General features: G+C 42.3%; 3 protein-coding genes across 3 annotated transcripts; all 3 read right to left on the bottom strand.

The window, feature by feature from the left end:
• Window positions 1-663: 663 nt before the first annotated feature.
• On the bottom strand, window positions 664-14,515 carry mtap (methylthioadenosine phosphorylase). Its single transcript, XM_062530665.1, has 8 exons — window positions 14,422-14,515; window positions 11,101-11,187; window positions 10,921-10,979; window positions 10,602-10,769; window positions 6,330-6,432; window positions 4,190-4,429; window positions 2,063-2,185; window positions 664-1,581 (listed from the first exon to the last, which is right to left on the bottom strand). Exons 1-8 carry the CDS (start codon window positions 14,443-14,445, stop codon window positions 1,543-1,545), a joined length of 843 nt encoding a protein of 280 aa, XP_062386649.1. The 5' UTR covers window positions 14,446-14,515; the 3' UTR covers window positions 664-1,542.
• A 446-nt stretch (window positions 14,516-14,961) lies between these two features.
• toporsa (topoisomerase I binding, arginine/serine-rich a) lies at window positions 14,962-19,616 on the bottom strand. Its single transcript, XM_062530664.1, has 2 exons — window positions 19,120-19,616; window positions 14,962-18,574 (listed from the first exon to the last, which is right to left on the bottom strand). Exon 2 carries the CDS (start codon window positions 18,569-18,571, stop codon window positions 15,560-15,562), a length of 3,012 nt encoding a protein of 1,003 aa, XP_062386648.1. The 5' UTR covers window positions 18,572-18,574; window positions 19,120-19,616; the 3' UTR covers window positions 14,962-15,559.
• A 1,391-nt stretch (window positions 19,617-21,007) lies between these two features.
• Window positions 21,008-22,439, bottom strand: ndufb6 (NADH:ubiquinone oxidoreductase subunit B). Its single transcript, XM_062515632.1, has 4 exons — window positions 22,148-22,439; window positions 21,758-21,850; window positions 21,604-21,648; window positions 21,008-21,172 (listed from the first exon to the last, which is right to left on the bottom strand). Exons 1-4 carry the CDS (start codon window positions 22,325-22,327, stop codon window positions 21,101-21,103), a joined length of 390 nt encoding a protein of 129 aa, XP_062371616.1. The 5' UTR covers window positions 22,328-22,439; the 3' UTR covers window positions 21,008-21,100.
• Between the last annotated feature and the right edge of the window lie 3,010 nt (window positions 22,440-25,449).

Genomic DNA, 25,449 nt, shown 5'->3' with positions numbered 1-25,449 from the left:
TACTCAAGCAGGCCTTTATTATAAATGATATGTGGTAGGCTATCTACACATAGGGATCATGGCATGCGCAACTAATTGTTTGAAAATAATTCAAGAAATTCGAATATTTCGCATGCCATGTTCAAAGGAAAATAGCATACGATGTTTTTGGGTAAGCAAATATTTTCTCAGTGCGATTTGGGAGTTAGGATACACCGATCTGTACATAAAACAACTCGTGTGACGCCCTTTCAGTAGGCTGCTCTTATCATTTCACACCAGATCATGGCTCTCCGTAAATAACTCTTGAACATCTGTGCAAAATGCTGCATACACACGACACCCAGAGGCCTCCGTTTTGTGTTTTCAATGTTTTATATTTCTCCAAGGACATGTGATGAAAGCATACATGATGATCACCATGGTCATTTTTACCCAAACGCTGCGGCAATCAGGAGACTTGGACATTGTCATTTTCTGTCCTTGTGCAAATATGAAAAGATTATCAAGCCTCAGTGAGACACTGTTGTTCCTTATCACAGTAGTCACTTGCAATAAAGACATTATCAATTCCAAACTGTTCAGAATTCTTCATTATGAATCCTACTGGTTCAGTTCTAAACCCTCTTTCTAAAATATATATTTTTGTTGTTTTAAAAAACGTTTTTAAGGAAGACACTCAGGGACAGGGAATTGTGAAGTTTTATTCACTCAGTTGAATGTCATAAAAGTAAGGCTTATAAGTAAAGCAAAGGCAGGCATACATTGATCTATCAGACCTTTGTATTGTTCTGAAACATAGCAAACATACTTCATTTCATTCACCACCATTTGGATTTCAACTTTCGGTTTCATAAGGAGTGTGGCATTCAGAGAGAATTGATATTTGACCCAAACAGCACCTACACATAATCTGTCAAATGTTTCAGGTTGTGCATGTCTGTACAATTATTATTTCAGTCTTTTACAACAGTTTAATTTCTTTCACTCTTTTCCAATGAAAACACTGATTGATTGTGCCTTGAAAATGGAGAAATGATACCATTTTACATGAAGCAGTCTCAAACACGTGACTCGAGAACTGCCCTAGGTTTCAACGGCAACTGTTTCACCCCGGAACTCTGACCTAATTTTTATCCTCCGATATCATTGACATCTATTTATGTCTCATGGACGGTACATCTATCTGAAAAGGCCCTTTCCCTGGACTCTAACATTATGTGCAACTATGCAGCTGGTCCACAACTTATTTCATAACGTATTTTGTTTTGATGATTATTCTGTAAAGAAAATAAGTTGAAACAGACACAACCTATTATTTTGTCAGACTTATTGCATACACAATCAAGTTTTCATTATTTAAAAGAAAATGTAAATTATTGAACAAATAAACATATGTGCTCGGTCTGAAACAAATGATAGTGGTTTTGTACAAAGAATGAATGACACATGCACATAAACATGCATATCAGGCACTTTGTACTTTTTCAAACAATGATGCAAGACGGAAGACAGGCTGTGGGGTGGATGCTGTGGAGGTCCACAGCAGGAGGTGACCTTATCTCAGTGTTTGGGCAGCATTACTGAGGACTGTACCGTCGCCTGGAAAAGACCATTCAGATGATTAATATAAAGCAAAAACACTGTTTGCTGATGAACCAGTTTTGTATATCTACATTAACTCCAGCATCAGGATTGATCCCAATTACAGAGACTTCTCCAGTCACCCAAGTGTTTCTTTGATCATTTGCAAACCACTCCCCTTCCCCCACTTCCACCACACACACACACACACACATACTCAATTTTAAATTACGATTAACACCCTATATAAAAAAAAAACCTATGAATAACTAATAAGGAGGAAGGGAGGTGTTAGATGATCTTTTTCCATCAGATATCCTTTTCTCGGACTGAAAACTGAATCCTGTAGTATAATCAGCCTGTCGTGAGTGACTAAGACTGGGTCTGAGTTGGAGGAGGTAGCGGCGGCATCAGAATAGCCTGTGTGTTATGCCTAGCGGCAGCGTCTGAATAGCCTGTGTGTTATGCGTAGCACTCCCTGTCCACACAGCACACTTACACTCATGGCCTTCAGGGTCGCGTCCCAGTCCATCTGGCAAATCTGCGGGATGGCAGAGAGCAGGATGCTGCTGGCCTTGTTGGCATTCTCCTTCATCGTTTTCAAAACATTGTCAACACATACCTAAAACACACAAAGGATTATACCAGACACGTCAGCTTTGGTTTACGGTCAACAGAGCACAAAAGCATGCTGCTTGCACTCTATATCTATCTAAACCACAGAGGTGCTGGAACTCTAAAACTTCAAAAGGTCCGATCAATGGGAGTGGCAGTCAATTTCAACTCATTACACATTCATGGTCTATGGGCCTTCAGTTGACATAAGTAATTATGTTCTTCGGTTGACGAACAGGAATGACCTAATGCTCCTTCAAACCATTTTGTGACATACATTACCATTCCTGTTTTTCATGTTGGAAGTTTTTATTTCCACTTTCTTTTTTAGCGTAGTGATACCTATTCTGTTGTGGGTGTGTGTATGTGTGTATGCATTGTTTACACTCTCAACAAACAAAGGTCACTGAGCAACCGCTGGGCAAAACCGGTGCCAAAGAGTACAGAAGTAAATCTATATTCTTTGGCACATACATAGTGTATGTGTGTCCAACATGCCACGAGATGAACCAAGGGAAAAGATGGCATGCTGGAGACACATACACTATGTATGTGTGATGAGCAGACTAATGAAGGTACAGTACAGAGAGATCAACACGTTCTGCTGACACCAGTTTCTGCTGACACCAAACTATGCATTAGTCATAGTATTGCCATGGCCATTAGTCACCGCTCTCATGCCTAGTGAAAGAAGCATGTAGTACAGTAGTGGCTGTTGGCATGTCACGTTATTGCACAAATAGAAATGTCAGTAAAGCAAACAAATATTGTCAAATTCCATTCAGTTATTAAAACGCCCATTATCCATTACCATTAAAAGGCCCATTACCTCCATTTGGTCAAACCTTCACATGGATCCAAGTTCTGCTGGGACAACAGTGAGATTTACTTTTGTGTACAGTAAAAGAATACCCCTTTCCTAATTAGTCTTAGACGATTCTACTTAATCCAACCTGGCAACAGACTGCTTGGTAAGAACTCTAAACAAGCAGGTAACCATCGCCAAGGTGGCTTGAGGGTGAAGTTCCTCTGGCCGTTGGCAGATTTGCATTTCATAGCAGGCCAGCGAGCCTCCGCCGAGGCAGCCGATCGGCCCGCGGGCGACAGGCGGGTGGGCGGGCGGGCGGAGTGGAGTGGAGTGAGCGGAGCGGCCCCACAGCTGTGAGCGAGTGACTCAGACCTAATTCTGACTCAGCCTCCGCTGGCAGGATATTCACCGGAGGCTGGCAGGCAAAGACAGCCCGAGAGAGAGCGAGAGAAACAGGAGACAGAGAGAAAAAAAGAAATAAAGGGAGGGAGCGAGGGAGGGCGAGCGGAGGGAGCGAGGTGGTGGGCGGAAGGGGATGTGGTGAGGGCTGTGGGAGGGCAGAGCATCTCAGGTCAGTGGCAGGAACTCGGAGTCGGAAGGAGAATTTGTTTTTCAGCGAGCACACTAAGGAAGTGCACCCTCCCCCAGATACAGTATGGCCAGTGATATGGCCCGGCACTTCCTTAATCGGAAGCCATAAAACCCCGACTGTGTGCTAGAAGACTCAGGATTATGCAACCAACGCAACAGGGGGGTTAAAGTATTTACTAACAGCCTGGCAGGGTTTAAAGTAAAGGGCATTCCTGTGTCTGGAATTATCAGAAATGGTCAAAGCCATTGCATGTCACCATTATCAATTGTCCGATCTCAACTCAGCCCAGGCCTGAATGCTGACACAGTGCCTGTGAACTCTGCCTTGGAAATAAGCTATAAATAAGTAGGGTTACTTTTCACACACCTTTGGCATTACCTCCTAACATTATCACTATTCTTTGGAGTATTTTGGGATGGCAAAAGTGTTGATGAACAACATATCAAAGGGCTCAGAACAGCTGCATTCTTCTTATTTTGAAATGACTGCTCACATGTTGAAAACCTGCCAAGAATTTGCTGAAAACCAAAATATAATGGAAATGTATTCATTATTGAGTAAACACACAGACATACACACACACACACACACACACACACACACCCACTCACCGCCTCCTCATGTTCCTTCCAGCAGTCATAATCAGTTGCCATGGCAATACTAGCATAGCACAGGCCAGCCTCCTTGGCCAGCACCACTTCAGGAACTGTGGTCATGTTGATGACATCGGCACCCCACTGCCGGAACATGAGGCTCTCTGCCCGCGAGGAGAAGCGCGGCCCCTCGATGGTGATCATCGTGCCCCTCGGGTGGCACTTCACCCCGAGGGTACGAGCCACCTCCAGCAGCACCTGTGCCACGCAGGCAGGAGTAATGGGTAGAGAGAGGGGATGTGAGAGGAACATAAACACACACACACACACACACACACACACACACACACACACACACACACACACACACACACACACACACACACACACACACACACACACACACACACACACACACACACACACACACACACACACACACACACACACACACACACACACACACACACACACACACACACACACACACACACACACACACACACACACACACACACCAGCATGAGAAAAATCAGAGGGGTGCGTTAAAGAAACATGAGCCATACTATAGGCACCAAGTCACATCTCCTTTCAAAAAGTATGGGATGGGAGTGGGACACAATGTAATTTGCAGAATACATTTTGAGCTTTCTTTTCATATGTTCTTTGATGAATACAAAGTGTTGTGAAAAAGTATTTGCCCCCTTTACCTCTTTACCTCTTGTTTTGCACATTTCACGCTTGAATGTTCCAGAACAGTTGCATTTACTTGGTTTATCTTTGTCTGATTATCTTTATCTGATATTAGAATTTGTTTGATCAAAAGCGAACCGCTGTGAGAGCCATTATACACATATGGAGAAAACATGGAACAGCGGTGAACCTTCCCAGAAGTGGGCGGCCAACCAAAATTAATCCAAGAGCGCATCGACGACTCATCCAGGAGGTCACAAAAGAACCCAGAACAGCATCTGAAGAACTGCAGGCCTCACTTGCCTCAGTGTTCACCATTCGCCCATTAGAAAGAGAAAAAGTGGCATCCATGATAGAGTTCCCAGGCCAAAACCACTGCTGCCCAAAAAGAATATGAAGGTCAAGCGCACTTGGGTTATGCAGCAGGACAATGATCCGAAGCACACCAGCAAGTCCACCTCTAAATGGCTCGAAAAAATTAAGGTTTTGGAGTGGCCTAGTCAAAGTCCGGACCTGAATCCGATCGAGATGCTGTGGTATGACCTTAAGTGGGCTGTTCATGCACGAAAACCTTCCGACGTGGCTGGATCAAATAGCTCTGCAAAGAGGAGTGGGCCAGAATTCCTCCACAGCGATGTAAAAGACTCCTTGCTAGTTATCACAAACGTTTGATTGCAGTTGTTGCAGCAGAGGGGGGCACAACCAGTTATGAAGTTAAGGGGGCAATTACTTTTTCACATTGGAGATTTTGGTTTTGAATAATGCTTTACTTTCAATAAATGAAATGACCATTTAAAAACTTTTATGTTCACTCTCATTGTCTTTTTCTTAAATTAAGGTTTTTGGATGATCTGAAACATGTACAGTAAGTGTGACAAAAAAGCAAGAACAGAAGTAATCCAGTAGGGGGCAAATACTTTTTCACAGCACTGTAAATACATGTGGTTTCTGTGAGTCATAGTGGATGATGCAGCACAATAGCCATTCAAATAACAACAACAAACTACTCTAGGGAGACTGAGGGTGCACTAATGCAACAGGGAAGTTGCAAAGTTCCCTTTTCAGGAATACACAGTCATTAGTTCTAAACACTAAAGTATTACAGTACTGAGAAGTATTGTTTAACATCACCTGTACTTGGGAATATAATGCAAATCAACAATGAAGCGACTTATTTGTGCATGGAACAAATGTATAGATTTTGCTGAGTAATGTCAAAATTCTTCGTCTTCTTCTCCTGGAAGCTTTGAAAGAGTTCCCTTTTTTAAAAATGGGATGTTTCGAATTCAATGGACGTTCAAGAGTGACGTTGACCCACTTCCCAGTTGCTCATGATCGTACTATAACACCCACAGCAGAGCTACAACATATCCCTAGAGTGCACGAGTAACAATGAAACATCATAAGGTCAACAAGGATGCATTCAGGAATATTATGCTGTTCTCAGAGGCAGCGGGCAACTCACCTCCCGAGTGCGAGGGCAAAAAGGTTCGGCCATAGGAATATGACACACACCGGGCGGGCTGGTCGGCCTGCCATCGTAAAATGTTTGAGGTCTCTTGGTGGTCCTAAGAAAAATAGACAGAAAACAAGCACTTAGAAGACGAGGAGTATTCAGTAAGAGACAGCATTGCAGATCATACTGTAGCTCCATACTAGATACAACCGTCTACTTTGAGGTTGTTTATATGTGCTTGTGCCCTTTGGTAGTCAAAAGCTGAAAGGAGAGGAAACAAAAGAAAGGTGATGAAAATATTTGGCAAAAGGACTGTACTTAACAGAATGTTGATGCTTAATTTTCATTCACTTTCCCAATGTGTCACCACTCTTCTGGCGTATTAGAATCACATTGTGCAAGCCAAAAACCCTTAAGAAGCACATTCTTGAGGACAAAGAATGGAGGCAAATTCCAGAGGGAAAAAGTATGGTTTTGTTTCCATGCCAACTATTACAAAGGAAAATGCCAAAGTCATGCCATCACTGAACAACTAGCTATGAATTATACGTATCTAGCAAGTTATTCAAAGGCTAAACCACAGAAAAGGATTCTTAGCTAATGACAGACAACAAGCAGGCGTCTCTCAGGCATCTGTTAATTTGTGAATAATGTGTTTTAAAAGTACAGGTTCTGTGGCGATTTCACAAAGCGCTATGGTTCGGCAGCTCACATTAAGGACTTCAAAAGCATTGTTGTGTTATGGACAAGAATGAGACTTTACCTAGCTCCTTACTAACTCCTACCTAACCACATATTCACAGAACCTATAATCATCTTCTTGTGCTCAGTTTCCAAAACTAACTCACCCATTAAACAACATTATCCTTACACAATAATATAATAACTGACATTATTAAATCAACATTAAACCCAAGGATAAGACCAAAGAGATCCTGCCATGTCACCTTGGCCACGGCCCCAGACTGACGGCAGCACTGGCCAGGGCAAGTGTAGCCTGCACGCTGGCAGCGCTGAGGAACCTGCTGTAGATGTCCAGGTCTTGTTGACACCCACAGAAACATTCCAGCCGCCACTAGTCTTATACCAGAGCATCTGTCCTGGAGCCACAACGTGGCCAGGACCATTCAGAACAACATACCAACACAACAAATCCAGCATTCCTCCAATAAGGGGCTTGGCAATTCTGGAACTAACACAATGAAATGCCTTGACAGGCACATTCCAACTTACTCAGAGAAAGCTGTATCCCCCCTCATAAGTTAAGAAACTGGGCAATCATGACTGGCCTGACAATGACAGGAATTATATGAAATTGCAGACTAGGTATTTTGTGCTGCTTTCCTTGGTGGCATCTGTCACATGGTATGTGGACTTTGGGTGTGGATGGCGTGGGAGTGGGACCATCTGACTATACAACCTTGTGAATTTACCAACAAGACGTTTGCTACCTTGTGAATTTACCAACAAGACGTTTGCTACCATCTATCTAGAGAGGCTAAGCAGAGTTTGGGCATCACTGAATGAGGCTCAGCATGTGTCAAGATGTCAGGATAATTATCATGATAGATTTTGCAACAACACGGCAACAAACACAAGTATGCAGGGGCTACTCAAAACAACGTAAAAAAGAACTGACACTTAGAATAACCTAGGCTACTTTGGACTCAAGACTTTGAATGACTAATCGCCAAATCCGGCTGCAAGGTCCCAAGCGAGAAACAGGCCAATGGTTCCGAATTTAAGGATGTTCCAGAAGGCCACAGCTGCACACTTGATTAATGAGTGTCAGACAGAGCGACATGTCAGTTATACAACCAAAGACCGTTTTTGAGTCACATCGTTGCACCTGTCATATGATCTTTTGTCTTTCGACAAAATGGTTTTGTTCTATATCATTAAGTTACTCAATAAGCTAAACATATAGCCTTACATCAAAGCTTTAGGCTCATGTAATCTGATCAGCTACAGACAACCAGCGGCAGGCAGTGGTGGCGTCACTTATAGGCCACCTGAGATTGTTGAGACACATCGTTGCAAATGACATACAATGATGCATCCTTCCACAAAATGGTTTGTCTTCACGATCATGAGCCTAAATTCTGCTCACTGCACATGCATTACAGGCTAATGTATTACAATATAACATCCAGTATTCATTATTGAATGCTTAGCTTGAATGTGTTCCCCAATCATCCTATTTTTAGAGCAGGCATCTCACTGGACTATGGGTTTTACAGGAACAGCATGTTTGAACGGACACTGCACTAGTTATATTCATTTATCATCTTGCTTTTAAAACATTCATTTAAAACATATCCATTTTGGTTTGTACCTTAAGTTGTGAAACAGGTAGTGAAACTATCCTGACTAACTACAACAACTATCCTGGGCCTCCCTCCTCTTCATCTCCATTCCCTAGTGATGAGACGCCAAACCAAACATGCCAACTGCACTACTGTCCGTATGTGTGGCGTTCTGTTGTAGGAACAGACAAGGTATTTTCCCACACTACGCCTAGGGAGCATTTTGCTAGCAGAATACCAAAGATTCCCCTTTCTTATGACCCTAGTGACACAGAACGACAACCAGTATCAAATGACACGAATGCCCGGAGGACTTAAGGGCATTCATAACAGCGCTACTGCATCCGATTGTAAATACCTAAAGGTATGATCTGACTAATTGCACAGAGGTGTTATGTAACAGCCTGGGGCATGAACTCGCTTGAAAAAATATGTTTCCTGTTCCAATAACTGATGCCACATTTTAAATAACAACTGATGACACACGTTCATGCATTCTACAAATATTCCTACAAACTGTTGTGAAGTGTTAAGAAACCAAGTCAACATATACATTTGTTGCAACAAATTGAGGAACTTGAGGACACTGTACTAGCAACCTAGCACACTCCTCCATGGGTTATCTGATTTCAAGTGTCATCTCCATGGAGGACATTGAAAAAGAGATCAGATTCTTCAAGAAAGGCTGTACAACTGTCAAGTAAAACACATCTCTCAAACCTTAATCTACACTAAACAAACTAAAAAGTCAGGGATATTCGGCTTTCAGGTGCAATTTCAAGATAAACCTAAAATCCACTGTAACCTGCAACCTTTACAGCTGAACTTAATGTGACCTTTTCTGAACTGCTGGATGTGCAAGTCCAACAGTTCAACAGTTCAGTGCATTCTGTACTGAAACATTACATTTCACCCAAAAGCCAGACATCCCTAACTTTTTGTGATTGGTGTAAATTAGTAAATTCCACCAACAGTGATAAGCCATAATGTGTTTGAAGATCACAGGGAACACATACCTCAATTACACCCTTCTTTCATTTGGACCAAATAGATTGGACTCACACACTGGTCCAGAAAAGGAGTTAGACCTGTTAGTCCTATCTCCTTCATATTTACATAAAGGGTGACTTCATTTGCACATAGGAGCCTCTCACGAAGATAATGAAATGAGAAACACTCTGAAACTCTGTGTGTGTAATGAGAGACTATGTGGTGAAGTTACACACCATGGACATACCAACAGAAAACTAAACACGTTTGTCCACCCATAACAAGGGCTTTAACAACTCGAGAGGTGAGCTGGACTGCAAACAACTGCAAGCAACATTTGTGGTGCAGATATCTCCCTTTAGATGAAGTTAGTAAGCTCATTATAACAGCCTGAGCAAAAATCCTATTTTTTTTCTATGACATTTCTGGCAGTGATTAAATGTTGCTCTGATAACAAGGAGGCATTCTACAGCCTTTCACAATAGCTGGAAGTGATTGTTCCCATCAAGAGAGAGATTGCATGCATGGATGTTATGCGTGCATGTGGTTAGGTATGTTTGAAATTAAAATGACACCAGTTGCTATTACTGGACCTGAAGCTTGATCAATGGTACTTTAAAAAGTAACCGTTACATAAACAGTACTAAGTACAACGCAGGCAGTGGGTTTGATCTTTCACTCTCAGTCTTATGAGTTCAATGCTTACTAGCAGCCCCAATTTAGATGGCGGATGAAGTCCATAAGTAAATAATAGTAAATAATAAAGTGTCTCATGCATGAACTAAAGCCATCAAGTGGCATGAGAGGGCTTTGAGCGTACCAAACAATATTTAAGGTTAGGGTCTCGCTCATGCAAATCTTACAATAACATAAAAAATAGTCACACTTCACCACTCAATTCACTGAAAAATAAATTATTTGAACACATGTGAAAAACACCTCTGTGGTGGTGGTGGTGGTTGAATATGAGCATGATTTGTTTTACCTGTCAATGAACTGGTCAAGAATAACGATGTCACCAGGCTGAATCTCCTCTCGTAGAGACCCACAGGCGGTGGTGACCAGAAGGTGGGTACAGCCCTCTTCCTTCAGGGCCCAGATGTTGGCCTGGTAGTTTACATTAGTAGGCATTATAGTGTGCTGTCTGCCATGCCTGTGGGAGATCAAGTCATTTGGCAAATATAAGACCTCATGCAAAACCTTCAGTGGCCAGAAGATGGCACTAATACCCAAATAATATCACAGAAACACAGAGGAACTCAAAGGAGTTCTTCTGAAATGGAACTCCATCTATGCACCTTTACCTGGCCAGTAGAACACACTCCACGTTCTTTATCTTGCCCACAATAAGTGCATCTGAAGGCTGGTGGGAGAACAGAGAGGGACATGCAAGGTCAATGACTTAATAGCTTAACATCAACTGTTAATAGCTTTAAATCACATGTACAGCAGTTGAAAATTAGACTGATTATTTTAAGACTGACCTTCCCAAAGGGTGTGTCCACATACCGCTCTGTCCTTTCCTCCAAGATGTCTGGGTCATTAAGGCCTGACCCTCCGATAATTCCAATCTAAAGATGAAGAGTAGGAGGTAAGGCGGCACAATTAATTGTTTTTTAATCAAAATTGCGTTTTTAACTGCAAAAGCGTCCAGCTCGCAACTCATAGTTAGTTGCGCCCATACTTTATCTTGACACATCTATAATTGCCATGCTCATGTCATCCTCCTAGGGTGACTAATCAGAAGTGATCCAACTTAAGGCGAAATTTGGCATGGACTGAACTGAAGCTCGACTTTCCAAAATGATATCACAAATCAAATTGCAATATCTGTCATCAATATCCGAAAAGTCGCAATTATAGATCTTCCCCAAACTGTGCAGCCCTCGGAGGCCAATAGCACTACCACATAAATTTCAGCTGGCGGACAGCTACCCTGATCCTGTAGGATATGTCGATAAACTTGGGAATTAGTTTTCACCTTAATGATGGTAAGCTGTCCGGTCCCCAATAACAGTAAAGCCGCTCTAAATTATGGGGGTCTCCCCACTGTATTTCAACATTGGGATGATGTCCTTTAATTCCAAATAATCGTCATCAATCAAAAGGGTGCTCGTTGGCAAACCTCCAAGCATGCCCTGCTATGGACACCCTGCCTGTTCAGTGCCTTATGTGCAGGGGCCTCATGAGGTGCTAACCAGCACCAACGATTCTTCTGTGTGTTTAGCTTCTACCTTTTTTAATTTCGATATCTTTGTCTCTTCTACTTTTGTACACTCTTACTGCACTCTACCCTTTTAAATTGTCATAGAATTGTTGTTGGAATTGCTCTAAAAAGCTAAAATGGGTTAATTGTTTTATTAAAAAAGCGTCAGCCAAATGTAATGTAATGTCGCCATCACTCTGTGTTTAACTCTCTGCATTGTGCCTTTATAGTCACTCTGGCTGCACCTCCACTGCTAAAGAGACCAGCCACAGCACTAAACTATCTCCAGTAATAGACAGTTTGTTGATCTGTGGGATGATGAATATTCAAAGTCTTTCAAATAAATTGGTAGCCCTGTATGGCTTTATGCAGATCATCAATCATTTGTTGAAGGTCTTCAGAGATCTTTGTCTTGCAAAGCAAGGTTCTTCAGATGCTTCTCAGAAAGAACAAAGTCGAAATATTTAGGCTGAAGTAAACGTTAAAGGAGCTTTAATCTACATAACTTCAAACTTGTGTCAAGGACTAAATTACAGGTTTATAAACTACTGACTCATTTAGCAGTTCCGTACAGGTGCTCACTTACTAACTGATGAAAAAAAACACAGTTTTTGAAAAAAACGTTGTCGTGTAAACACCATCTTACTTGTTCTTGTCACTGTGCATTCTAAATCTCTATACGCTTACCTGTACGCTTATAAAGATTGTGTTCTAAATGGCAAGTACTATGATTATGTTTTACAATGGGTCTTATCATTCTGGAACAAATGTAAAAAGTTCATCTTTCCATGCCAGTTACTGCCACATTCATTTACCATAAACAACAAATCAAAAGAATAGAGTCTAAGCGCTTATGGGACATGGACAAGCAGCGTGACAAAAATGTAATATTTGCCAAGATCACATCCCGCAACTTGGATGTTATAGAAAAAAGCAAGTGTTCCACTGGTGAATATGAATTTGTTTGAGCATTCATGTGCTCGGAATAGTATTACGATACATTTCTGATAGCACATAATGGCCTCAATAAGACCCTGGAAACATGGCAGGAATTTTGAATCAAGAGAATCTGTTCCAATTTTTTCAATCCATTGGATGCCTCCAGTGTTATCAATTCCTCTAATCAATGGCGACATGTTTTTCAGACCATGGTCAATATCAGTTTCTGAGAGTGAACAGAAAATCAACTAGCAAAGCAGTGCATCAGTGATGAACGTGGTTTACTTTATTCAAAGCAGTGATAGACTAGATTATTATGCATGTTTTTGTGAAGCAGTAATGAAGGTTTTATGTGCCTAAACCTATACGAGTTGTCAGGTTAGGTTTGTTGAACTTCTCAGCTGGTGCACAACACCACTGAGGGGTCACTCTATGCAGTTTTCAAACGTAGCAATAACAACTGTGTTGATGCTGAGAAGAACTTGTTTTTCCACACAGAATATTTATAGGGGATTGATAAGAGAATTGCTAACACATATCACATAACTCTTAGTAGTGCAGCGTGACTAAGCTGTCTTGACCCCCACTGACACAATAGAGGTACTAATAGATATGTGATTATGTATCTCCTCCACATTGTTGTCACTTATGGTAGTCTCATCCTAACATGTTGTCTCTTCATTGTGTTATTGCATGTTATGTATTTTAATTATTGTTGGTCATGCACCTAAGACCACAGCAAATTCCTTGTATGTGAAAAATGACTTGCCAATTAGGCCTACCCTGATTCTGATTATTTAAAAATCGGACCAATAAGCAGAATCGGCAATCCTATCAAGCCTATTTTGGTTTGAAAGCACTCATGGTTTACTTTTTTACTTTTTTAAATGTGTCACACATCGGCCTTCATCCATGAGATGATCTTGGAGGATTGGCCCCTTAGCTGACATGACACAATTTCACAGTCTCAATATACAAACGAGATCTTAGATTCAGGTTAGACTACATCTTGGTAAAGACTAACATCAAAGGAGTCTACTGAGTAACTTGGATGCAGGGATCCGCAAGAGGTAACTTCTATTCTAAACGTGAACAGCCTGGTCTAGGCTACTTGCTGTAAGCACTCGGGTCACAAATGGTGTATTCCATGAACATTCTTATGCACAAAGACATTTTAAAAATATGCAGTCTCATCGTTTATGAACATTAACGTTAGAGGGGATTTCCAAAAGCCATAATCTGTCTTCCTTACAACTGTGAAAATGCGCGATTCAATTCTATCGTGTATAAAATGCTGCTCCTATCAGATTGAAGCTAGCTTAATCTGCCCAGTGCTCTTTAGAATCAATGTGCCAGACACGTGCGGTGGAGAATTCTGAGGACATTTGCTCCTAAACTATTTCTGCACTGTATCGTGATGTCTTATAGTTCATCTTTCGGCATGGACCGTTAGTGCACATTTCATAAATGCACTTCACAGCATTTTTGGTGTAGCCCAGTTCCCAGACGAACGCTGATTAAAATAATCCAACAGTGGCCACGAATTTGAAGGATAACATTACTTACGATGATTTTGCAAGCTCACCGTGTAATTGTGCACTAAGTTCAACCCACTTCCAAATTTCTCTGAGGCGCATACTTGTAACGACAATAGACATACCTTAATTTGCAAACCAGGTGCCATATTTTCTTCGATTATTTCCCCCCTGTAGTTCAGATCGGTTACTTCCTTCCTGTCACGTCAGAAGAGGGCGGAGACTTCTTGGCTCGATTCGGATGTGATGGGTTGTTATATCATACTCACTGCTGCCTAGAAATCATATTTAACATCACTTGCCTAAACGATCAAAATGTTGGTCGTTTTCTTATAGAAGACATTGATCTGGTGATCACATGTACAGTCTATTAAAGGTATTTTAAAAGTCTGACCAATATGGGTGTGGATTTATTACATTTCTTGATAGTATTCGAAATACTCACGGAAAAGTCACACTATATCAACTTTATGTGCAGGTCCCAGCCTTGTTCACTCACAGGGGCCAAGAAAGTACTGCTCATTTGCTGGTGAATTCAAGTAAGTCTATTTCATCAAGATAAAATAACCCACACTCACATGTTTTCATTGAGCATTTGAATGAAGCAATATAATAATGAAATACCACTACCCTTCCAGTCATAAAAACAACACAAATTGTTACACTAGGGGTGGATCTGGGCCTTTTATTGCAATTTACATTTGACAGAATGATTCAAGAGTCCTTCCAAGTTGCCAAAGTAGGAGTCCTATGTTCAAATACTGTCAACACCGGGCACAATAAAATCCAAGAATCCAAGAGCAGCAGGGAGTTTGGTCTCAAGAGGATTTATAAAAGCTAAATCAACAGCATCAATCCATTTTCCCTGAGAGTGGATCAAAGATAACCATAAGCTGCATGAAAGGCATGTAAAAAATCTTTCCATTTGAAATATACAAACATAAACTTAACATCTGACAGTTAAAAAAAAAAAGAAAAAAAAAACATTTTTCTGTCTTCCCAGAGAAAGTCAAATCCTGTTACCATTGAACATCCGGACAAAATGTCTTTCATCTTCGATGAACACACTGGCGACAATTAGCACACAATATTTGGCAGAACAACATATCTTTCCACTGGAGGGGCAGAGTGAAGTGCCATCTTGATGTTTTCCTCTCTGCTTCTACTGCTATTCCGTGGCTGCTCCTGAAGAGTCCTCTACCACTGAGGGCCAACAGCTAAATGTTAACAGTCATTAGCACTGTGGCACATCACAACCACCACCTAAAGGCTCCTGTTATCTGCAGGGTCAGCGACAGGACTATGTGGCTCAGTCAAGGGCTTCTGTTGATTAGTGAGGTGATTTGACCGCTCAGCCAATGTCTCTGGCTGATGTGTCAAAGACCCTGGGTCATCGGTAGAGGAGTGTGGTGGATCAGACAAAGTGGTTGATGGATCAATCAAGGGATCTAATTTTTCAGTCAAGCCATCTAGCATATTGGCAGATAAATCTGGTTGATTTATCAACGGATCGGTTTCACGTGTCAAAGAATGTGGTGGATCGGTTAGGAGGCTGGGTGGATCTGTCAAGGAATCTAGTGAATCAGTCAAGTACCCTGTTTGATTATCCGATGGACCTGATGGACTCACCAGGAGGGCTGGTTGACTGGTCAGGGGACGTGGGGAACCAACCAAGGGGTTTGTCTGATTTGTCACTGGATCTGGTTCACCTGTCAAACGGTCTGGTGGATCGGTCATGACACTGGCTCCAACACTTTGACTGACTGTGGGAAACTGCTGTTCCCATTGCTGTAGTATAGAGTCTAATACGCAGCCCCCTGCAGGATTGCTGGAGGAGACTAAAGGAGGGGAGAGGTTTGGGATAGGGTCGTCAACATCACTGTTGCCGCCAATGGGGCAAGCAAAGTCTTTAGTGTTAGTAGCATGATCGCTGTCACTATCTATGGTAATTATAACTGGTGAATGCCTACTACTTCGATCCTTGCTCCGATGTCTCTTGCTCTTCTTCTTGTGTTTTTTCTTTTTTTTGTGATGTCTCCTGGTTTGATCTCCAGCCCTACCCTCAAACACAATTTCTACACTTGGACTTCTCTTCATAGATCTTTCTCTTGACTTTTTTCTGTGCTTTTCTTTGCTTGATTTCCGCTCCTTCACACCATCCTCTGCAGGCTCAAGTTGTTTGGAAGCTCCGTTCTTGGGCGCGGGCTCCTCCAAGTGCCGTGTTTTGTACTTCCTCTTTCCCCCAGGCTTGTCGTGTTTGGACTTCCTGTGGGAGGACCGTGAGTCGCTGCTGGACCGGCTTCTGGAGCGCCGACGCTCCCGCCGGCGTGACTCCCGACTGGGACTCCGGCTGCGCGACCGTGGCCGGGAATGGCGGTCTGGGCTGACGTAATAGCTGGTGTAGGACGACCTTTTCTCGGTGTAATGCTTTCGGCTTCTGTCCCTCTCGCAGCTGTAGTGGCTGTACGAGTGCCAGTGGTAGGCATGCGGCGCTGCCTCTCGGGCACGCACGGCGTGATCACCCCCCTGTTTGTCGTGCCTCCTGTCCGGATGGTTCCCCTCTTTGACGTGGTCTCTGCTCTGAGACCGGGACTGAGAGCGCCTCCTGCTGCTGTGAGACGAGCGGTCGTGACTCCTGGACCTAGACCACGACCCTGACCGCGATCTTGTGTGGTCTCGAGCTCGGTGTCTTCGGTCACTTCGGTCCACCAACCCTTTATCTCGGCTGAGAGCCAGGCTTGATGAAGTGTGCTGGTCTGTTGATGGGGACCCCTCATGCACACCTGGATCTGTCCCTTTTTCTGGTGTGTTGCTGTCATTTTCTTTCCCACCCGTCTGTCTGGGAGATTCTTTCTCGGTGGACTTGTGCTTCGTTGATGAGGAGCTGACGGAGGCTGGGGAGTTGAGTTCAGAGCTAAAGTGGATGTGCGTGGGCTGCTTGGGGGCGGCTGTGCTTTCATCCTGCACAGACTCCTCTGAGTCAGATGAAAGCTGGACCAGCTCTGGCGTCCGCTCAGCCATGGGCTTAACGTACCCCACAATGAGGCAGTCGTCCTCTCCAGAAGAGGCATGTTCCCTTGCCTGTGCAGATGCATCGACTGCAACTGGGGGGCTTCCCTGTGTAGCGACAGGCCCATCAGCCTCCTCCACACTGCTCTCAGAGTCCGAGTCCCTCACTGACAGCGGCATAGTCTGGACAGGCTCAGTGGAGTAGGAGGGCCCTGGCGTCTCGTCGTCCCATGGCGTCTGGCTCAGGGTGCTGCCAGACATGGAGTTAGGGTTGGAGTTCAAACCCACAGAGTCTTCTTCATCCTCTGAGATGGCAATTACCGATGAGTTTGAGCTGCTGTCTTCCTCTGAAGAGGGGGCCGGGCAGTCATAGACAGCATGCTGATCATAAGCTTCCATGTTGTAAGGAGAACGGGCAAAATTAATAAACTCATGCACAAAATGTTCAGTACGTGCTTGAAGAAAAGGCCTAAGCTCTTGGACTATGGCATCTTCTTCCATATTGTACCTGGTTATCTGTGACATAATGATGTGTTGAACAATATTAACGAGGGAGCCGTGAGCACCATACAGCACAGTCAGCTCTCGCTTTAGCCAAGGCACCAGACGGTGAAGGCAAGCTGGGTTCCTCTGGAAGAACTCTGCTGACGTGTCCCGGGTACGTCCATTATCCCGCACGCTACGCACACGCACCCCCCTCCGGTACAGGGCACGCCTGAACTTAATCAGCTCCTGCTCCTGCAGTGCTCGCATGGCCCTGCCCTCATTCTCAGCCCTACGCCTCGCTGCCAGCCTCTGCATCATGCGGTGGAGGCTCCGGTCCTGTCGCGGGGAGGCCGGAGATGCCAGACTCTCAAACATAACCCCGTTATCAGGTGGCGGGGATGTCCTTCGCTGAGGTCGTCTGCGGTCACCACCAGTCAGTGTGGTGCGATACCTGAACCTCTGGCCTCCCAGGTTCCCAAACGAGCCGTTCTCAGTAGGCCGCAGATCATACTTCTTAAAGTCATTCTCTGCTTTTATGCTGTGAAAGATTGAGTTGAATGGCTGCTTGCATAGGGGACATTCTGCTTTGTTTTTGGACCATTCATGGATGCAACGGAAACAGAACTTGTGCAGGCATAGGTCAAGGTAGGCCATGTTCTTGAACTTGTCCAGGCAGATAGGACATTTAGAGTCTGGTGAGGCCTCAGCAGACATGGCCTGAGAAATACTGCTAACTGCAGCCTTCTTTCGGACCCGCAGTTTCATCTTTGTTGTTGCCATTATCTGCAAAAGAGATGTAGAAGGAATGCACAGGTTACTGATATGAGCCACTACTAGGAAACAAGTCATGTATGTGTTACTGAACAGGCCACCAAGAGGTAACACTTTTCAAGCAATGCTCTATGTAAGAAATTAGTTCAACAATTCAAGGGGGTCCGCCACTGGTTACATTTATTTGTTTACTTACAAACTGTTGATGCATTTCACTCTTAATTTAGACACAACATGTTAATGAAAACATTAAGGGGGAGAAGTGTCGGATTAACCGGTGTAAACACGCGCTCACTTGCATGTTGATCTAGGTCTCAATAAAATCTAGATAATTTCTAAACATTACGTTTAAAACATGGCTGTAACTTCTGGGACACAACCTTGCCGTTGTAACAACCAATGAACGTCGTGACGGCGCATGCATGGCAAGCAATCGGTGTCTGAAGGTTAGTTAGCAAAATAATGAAATAAAATACTGTGTTCCCTACAAGATAAATTCCACAAACTGGTTCGACTGATTGGTTTGACAATCAAAATACGAAAATATGTGTACTTACGCAATCACACCCATAAAAACATTGACCGTTCTTCAACGGAGATCCTTTTGGTGACCCCCCTCGTCAAATGGAGGAGGATGTATGTTGACTTCGTTAGCTCAACATTAGTAATCAATTCGTCGTCGGTGAGCGCTCCATGTTTTAGTCTGACCATATATAACACACATAGCCCTGCGTCTTCGTGACTAGATACACATTTCACAGAGGAGCTAACTTAGCTTGTTAACATTACCTAACTAAGGAACCACGAAGGGTTGCTAGCTAGCAAGCCTTCCACTAAAGCTGCCAGTTGAGCAGCCAATGAAGCTAACGTTATGATACCTCATTTAACGTAAAAGTTAATCCAACGTCCTGTGCCACTTGCTGTTGATACAAAACAAAAATATAAAGAACATACTGCCTCTACCTAATCGCAGAGTAACGTATTAGATGACATAAAACAATATTATTTCCAATTTCGTAAGAGACCGATGAAATCAACAGAAGCTAGCCTTGTGTATCAAATCCTTCCGGTGCAACAAGAAATTCTTTCAAAGTAAAGGTCGTCTTCCACATTAACAGCAACGAAAATCGTTTCATAATAAACAGTGATGGAATATGTATTCATCAGCCTACGATGTTTTACAATAAATATTTTGACAGGAAAAGGTCATACATATTTCCTACTAGGTTTAAAACTATGCCATTTGTAAAGATTGTAAACCCTGAGAGAGAGAAAAAAACATCAGCTAATGGAGAATTATGTAAAAAAAAAAACAATGCTGTCAATGATTAACCCTGATCAAAGTGTACGTTTTGTAGGCCTACTGAGAGTGCTAGATAGCATTGATTTTCCAAATGTAACAATAATCAGTTAGATATCTGCCAGAACGCATTTAGGATTCATATTATGCTTAATAGGCCTACACGTTCACACATTTTTGGCTTGCTAGTTACCTATCAATTAATAATAATTCAATAGCTGTTCCCGAATTAAAATGGCTGATTGTCTGGAGTTTAAAGACAAATCCAGAAGCAGACAAATAATCAGTATTTTACACATCAAGTTATGTCCACTTTACCGGAGTGTCCAAGTCTCTTTTTTAGGCTTTGATGATAAACTATTGATTAAGACTGTGCTCCAAGGACAAGTACATCATTTTTTTACAATTGAGCTGACAATATTGGGGACCCCAAAAAATCAAGTGTTTGTGGTCCTACAACCTGACACCTAACAACGCTGCATTCATAATGTTGCAATAAATGTTGCAAATATTTTCAACTTCATTTGAAATATTTGGAAGGTGGGAACATTAACATAAAGGACACCAGTTGGCTAAATTTCTTTCGTTATTTTCTTCAGAATGGTACTTACTTTCTTTCGTTATTTTCTTCAGAATGGTACTTACTTTTGTAGTCTCTTCTGTTGCCTAGTGTTATGCCTCAAGTTACTGTTTGCAGTTCAATGTAGGACAGATTCCACAGCATGTAAGAACTTTCCACAACATTTACACTCAGTACAATTCCTTAAGGGTCAGGTCACTGTGTGGACCTCGTTGCTTCTTCCTCTGAATACTGATGTATTCAATAGTCTGATGGCCAAAACAGGAATAGTTTCCCAAGGCTGTTAGGCTCCTCAATATGAACATGCCTGCTGCACTAACGCAAACTCAGGATTAAGTTATGTGGCTATTTGTTGCATTTAGTGATAATTATGCTGGGTACTTTTTGGTGTTATTCTTATTGCGCCTATTATTACATTAGTAGCATTACCAATGGACCTATGGATGATCTAAGATGGCATAAAGAGATCTATTCTGCAGGCACCATCATGCATTGACTCACTATGCAATAGAGAACTTACATGGAATTTAGCATAATAAAAAATAAAGGAAACTGTTATGCACTGTAAGATCAGCTAGAATATATTTAATGACATATGTATATACATTAAATTTGTACAATGAAGACAAATCAAGATTTTGATCACATCTGCTGTTTTTCAGTGATGTCCATGGCCCTCTGATTCAGGAAGGGGAGGAACAACTTCCCCGGTCTCCAAAATCGTGTCACCCTAAGATTGGGCAGAAAAAGACACCTTACAGCACACCGCCATTACAGACAGCAGTACATTTCAAAAGTACAACAGATATAAACAAAAGTAACTATTCAAGTGAATATCCAGCACAGCGGTGGCAACATCGAGCTAAGGGATTGAAATGTAAAGCAAACAATGGTCAGATGTGTGCTAAAACAAGATGACCTTAATTATGTTTACTGTTGCATATTAGTATACAAAAGGTCATATTATCTATCATTAACATTAGGCTTCAATAGATCATTAGTCTAACTCGAAATCGAAACGAATGAATACACTAACTACTGTAATTACCATACATTATACATGTTATAAATGTCTGCCATCATGAATTTAAACAAAACAGAAACTCTAATTTTACTCAAGAGATTCCTTGTTGTGACCATTGCTGTCAGTAAGTTACTTACCGGAAACAGCCTGGGCTTCAAAGTAACAACACCATATGGCAGTGTCTGAAAAGACAGCATATAAAACAATATTCAAAATGTAATACACCTTTCTGTCAACAAATTCAATTGAGATCAACAGAAAGATCTGAAGAATTCCTATAATATTACTTACATTAATGTGGTATTTGACATAGTAGTGCACAAGCCAAGCTGGAATCAGCACTCGTGTGACGGCGAAAACACCAGCGTTATAGGCTTTGAACGTCTGTCAAAAAGGTAACAAGAATTAAAGCAATACCCTACATATCTTAGTAAATCATGTAACATGCGTTACGTTTAATGCCAGATTTACACCCATTCTGAAGTTGACGTGAGCAGACATGAGAAGGCTTGACATGCTAGCCAGTTGTTGACATCTTTACCTTATTTCAGCTGGCTTATGTTACGTTATTTAGCAGCTAGTTTGCTCTACGACGGTCTTGTTATTTACAAGTAAATCTGAACTGTTTTGGAGTCATTTATACATCTATGTGGTGTTTCTTCCAAGACACATTAAACTCACATAAAGCCTCCACAAGGTCTTTGGCTCCAAAAAGCCTGCCCAGAATTTCTGAATGCGGCCGAGTGGTTTAGGTTCAACCACGGGTTCCCTCGGACTAAGTTCCTGGTCCTTCAACCATTTTTTTCTTAGAGTGGTTAGTTGATCGATGCGGAGTTTCTCGTCCGCCGTATAGCCAACCATGATGAAATCTGTAAATAAGCAAACCTTTAAATCAAATCAGTCAACCTAATCGCAATGACACCGGAGGACACTCACTGCTAGGTGAGGAACTAGCTAGCTAAGTGCAGGAAAGAGTGTACACTTGAAGTAAACAATAGCATGACAACTGCATGAGTTTGCCAGAGCGACACCTATTGCATTGGAAGATAATAGCTTTAGCCAAAAAGGCCGACCGTTCGGATGAGCCATTTCAATGAGGTTACCAGAGTAGCCTAGTATTAATTTCGGCTTCCACATTAAGCCGGGTTTCTTAGTCAGTAATAGGTTGACATCGTTGACCAAGTAGCCTGACATGTTGCTGTAACATACTGTAGGCTATAGTGAAGATGGAGAAATAGCTATTAATACTTTAGAAGCACAGTCCTAAACGAGGCTATTTTTTCCTTCATGCCCCAGGCTATAAAGAGCTCAACTAACAAACAACAACAAATTTGTAATATCTTAAACAAAATACCAACGTGGTTGACATCCGTTCTCTTAGTCTCCCCAGTGACAATCACCAGCATGATTCAATATTGTGTCCATTTTCATAGATACTCTGTTAATACACTGTTTCAACTCACACAAATAAACAACGATCTTGTCTGATTTACAGCAAGAGCTGGTTACTGACACTATGGGGTGTCCATATCATTTGAGATTACTCTGAGTTCATGGATGTGTGCGTGCAAGAATAACTGTGCCATTTCTGCTAGTAGCAGTTTTAAAAATGTGGTCAGCCTGCAACATAAGGTCAACCAGAGGCTCGTGTAAATAATACTTGAAAAAATAGCCTATAGCTGGTACCACTAGCCTATCCAGCATTTCAAGGTTCCATATTTAATACTTCAAAGGCTTTAATTAGTGTCTTAAGGGTATCTCCTTTGCCTAAGGCCTGGCAAGTCCAAAGAGATGCTCCTCTATATTTGTCAACAGTTTGGGTAAGGCACAAGGTGTCTTCTGGCTGACTGCATGGACGGAAGTGTTTTAGATGTGTTACATTATGCCAAAGACTCAGAGACTCCACACCCAGCCTGATGAATCGGGTATCCAATGTCAGTTTCAGTAAACCATGAATGAACTATTTGAGGAGTACAACCTACACAGAAATGTACTAAAATTATTTTTTTTAATGAGGTGATAAATAAAATGTTTAGTTGAGGATTTACACATTTCAGTGAGGCATTTGACCATGCAATGTAACGTTTCACCCTTAAGTGTATGGGAAGTTTACATACAGTATGATGTGTATTGTGTCATTGCAATGCAACTTTCTGGCATGTGGAAGTTCGTGCATATCAGTCGGTGACAGCATGCACACTCCCAGGAAAGCCTGTGGATGCCTCCCTATCGGCCCATGGGATTCTCAGGTTTCTGTGTGTGGATATTCCAGGAGGTGGACCTGTCACTATAAAAGCACCCGTCGACTTTAGACATAAACTGGGATTACCGGACCATTCGTGCTAGCAAACGATTAATGGAAATTCAAAGACATTGTAGATTCAACAACATTATTACTTACTTCAGGTAGGCCTAAACTTTATTTGGGCCTTTAATCCATATCAGATGGAAACATTTCTTTAGAAGGGGGTCAATAAGTATATTCCCCAGATGACTAGAGTTGAAGGCATAAACCCACGCACAGGTATGGTGGTAGCTTTGTGCAGCATCTTTCTTTTCTTTGGCTTCATGTTTACGGTGTCGGGCTTGAAGGGTGAGAGGCTTGGCAATGTTCCCCTTATTGTCATCGGACCTGCCATTTGCTTCCCTGGTGTGCTAGCTATTGTCCTGGCCAACAAAACCAATGGCTGCACGGAATGTCCTCTGCAGAGCTGTGTAGAGAAGAAGAAGAAGACGAAGAAGCCCAACGAGGGGCAAACCCGATCCACAATCCCTAAAGAACCAACTCATGAGGGAAGTTGGGGAGAGTTTCAGGCTGGTTCTTTATCATCCTCCACTGCTACAAGAACATCCATCTGGCTTACACGTAAAACTGAGGAGGACGACGCACTTCTATACATAAGACCTTACCACCCCTCTGCCTTGGTTGCCACTGGGTGTGTCTCTACTTACTGCATGTTTGAGAAGGTGCATTCCCCAATGGAGAATATGGTAAACACTGATATGCAACAGACGGCGTTCAATACTGCTGCACCTTCCTGCGAAAAGGACAGAGATGCTACACTCCTGCCTTTCTACTGGACATTCACGAACGCCAAAGACTGCAGATGGGACTATGAAACAGTGGTCTGACTTACGTGCTCTGAGAAAGGCTGAACTGAACAGTTCGTTTTTTGGTCTTATCTGGGTAGCTGGTGTAGTGGATTAGAGGACAGTTTGTATATTGCAAGTTTTTAAAATCTGTCTTTGGAAATTCTGTAAAAGATGGAACCAATATATGGGACAGACTGTTGGCCAGTATAAAAATCCATCATGTTTCGGGGCCCTGCCCAATACACCTTTATAACATGTTTATATTACCAATAAGCACTTTTGTGAGTAGATTTACTCTATCACTATTTATTCACTTTCTACTGGACACTCACGAACGCTAAAGACTGCAGATGGGACTATGAAACAGTGGTCTGACTTACGTGCTCTGAGAAAGACTGAACTGAACAGTTCGTTTTTTGGTCTTATCTGCTTGTCGCCAGTGTAGTGGATTAGAGGACAGCTTTTGCACGTTTTTAAAATCTGTTTTAGGAAATTCTCTAAAAGATGGAAGTTGGAACAGACTGGGGCAGACTATTGGCCAGTGTAAAAATCCTTCGGGGCCCTGCCCAATACACCTTTATAACATGTTTATATTACCAATAAGCACTTTAGTGAGTAGATTTACCTAGTGCACTTTGCCTGCCATGGCAGTATGAATGAGCTATTAAATACATGTCTTTATGCTTACCATTCCCTTCTAAATTTGTTCCTGGTCCTTTACAATCTTTCACAGAAGATCATGAAATCGCAATAATAACAGGGGTCACGTTGAAAATGTCCTGTTTCGTGTGTCTGCAGGGAAACAGCATAGGGAAACAGTCACAAAACAGATGTGGCCTTCTCTAGATACAATCCACGGACAGTATAATCCACTAGGTGGCAGACAAGGC

The sequence above is a fragment of the Sardina pilchardus genome, chromosome 2, assembly GCF_963854185.1.
Source record: "Sardina pilchardus chromosome 2, fSarPil1.1, whole genome shotgun sequence".
In the NCBI taxonomy this organism is placed as follows: domain Eukaryota; kingdom Metazoa; phylum Chordata; class Actinopteri; order Clupeiformes; family Clupeidae; genus Sardina; species Sardina pilchardus.
The sequence above is the reverse complement of the archived record's forward strand: the minus strand, read 5'-3'. Positions and strand labels throughout refer to the sequence as shown.

What these genes read in the sequence shown, in the direction of transcription:
- toporsa (XM_062530664.1), bottom strand. Translation starts at nt 18,571, where the DNA reads ATGGCAACAACAAAGATGAAACTGCGGGTCCGAAAGAAGGCTGCAGTT.
- ndufb6 (XM_062515632.1), bottom strand. Translation starts at nt 22,327, where the DNA reads ATGGTTGGCTATACGGCGGACGAGAAACTCCGCATCGATCAACTAACC. An exon ending in AGACCTTGTGGAGGCTTTAT is followed by an intron (nt 21,851 to 22,147) that starts GTGAGTTTAATG and finishes CCTTTTTGACAG; the next exon opens with ACGTTCAAAGCCTATAACGC. An exon ending in TGAAGCCCAGGCTGTTTCCG is followed by an intron (nt 21,173 to 21,603) that starts GTAAGTAACTTA and finishes GCCCAATCTTAG; the next exon opens with GGTGACACGATTTTGGAGAC.
- mtap (XM_062530665.1), bottom strand. Translation starts at nt 14,445, where the DNA reads ATGGCACCTGGTTTGCAAATTAAG. An exon ending in CACCTGGTTTGCAAATTAAG is followed by an intron (nt 11,188 to 14,421) that starts GTATGTCTATTG and finishes CTTCATCTTTAG; the next exon opens with ATTGGAATTATCGGAGGGTC. An exon ending in GAGTGTGTTCTACTGGCCAG is followed by an intron (nt 10,770 to 10,920) that starts GTAAAGGTGCAT and finishes GATCTCCCACAG; the next exon opens with GCATGGCAGACAGCACACTA.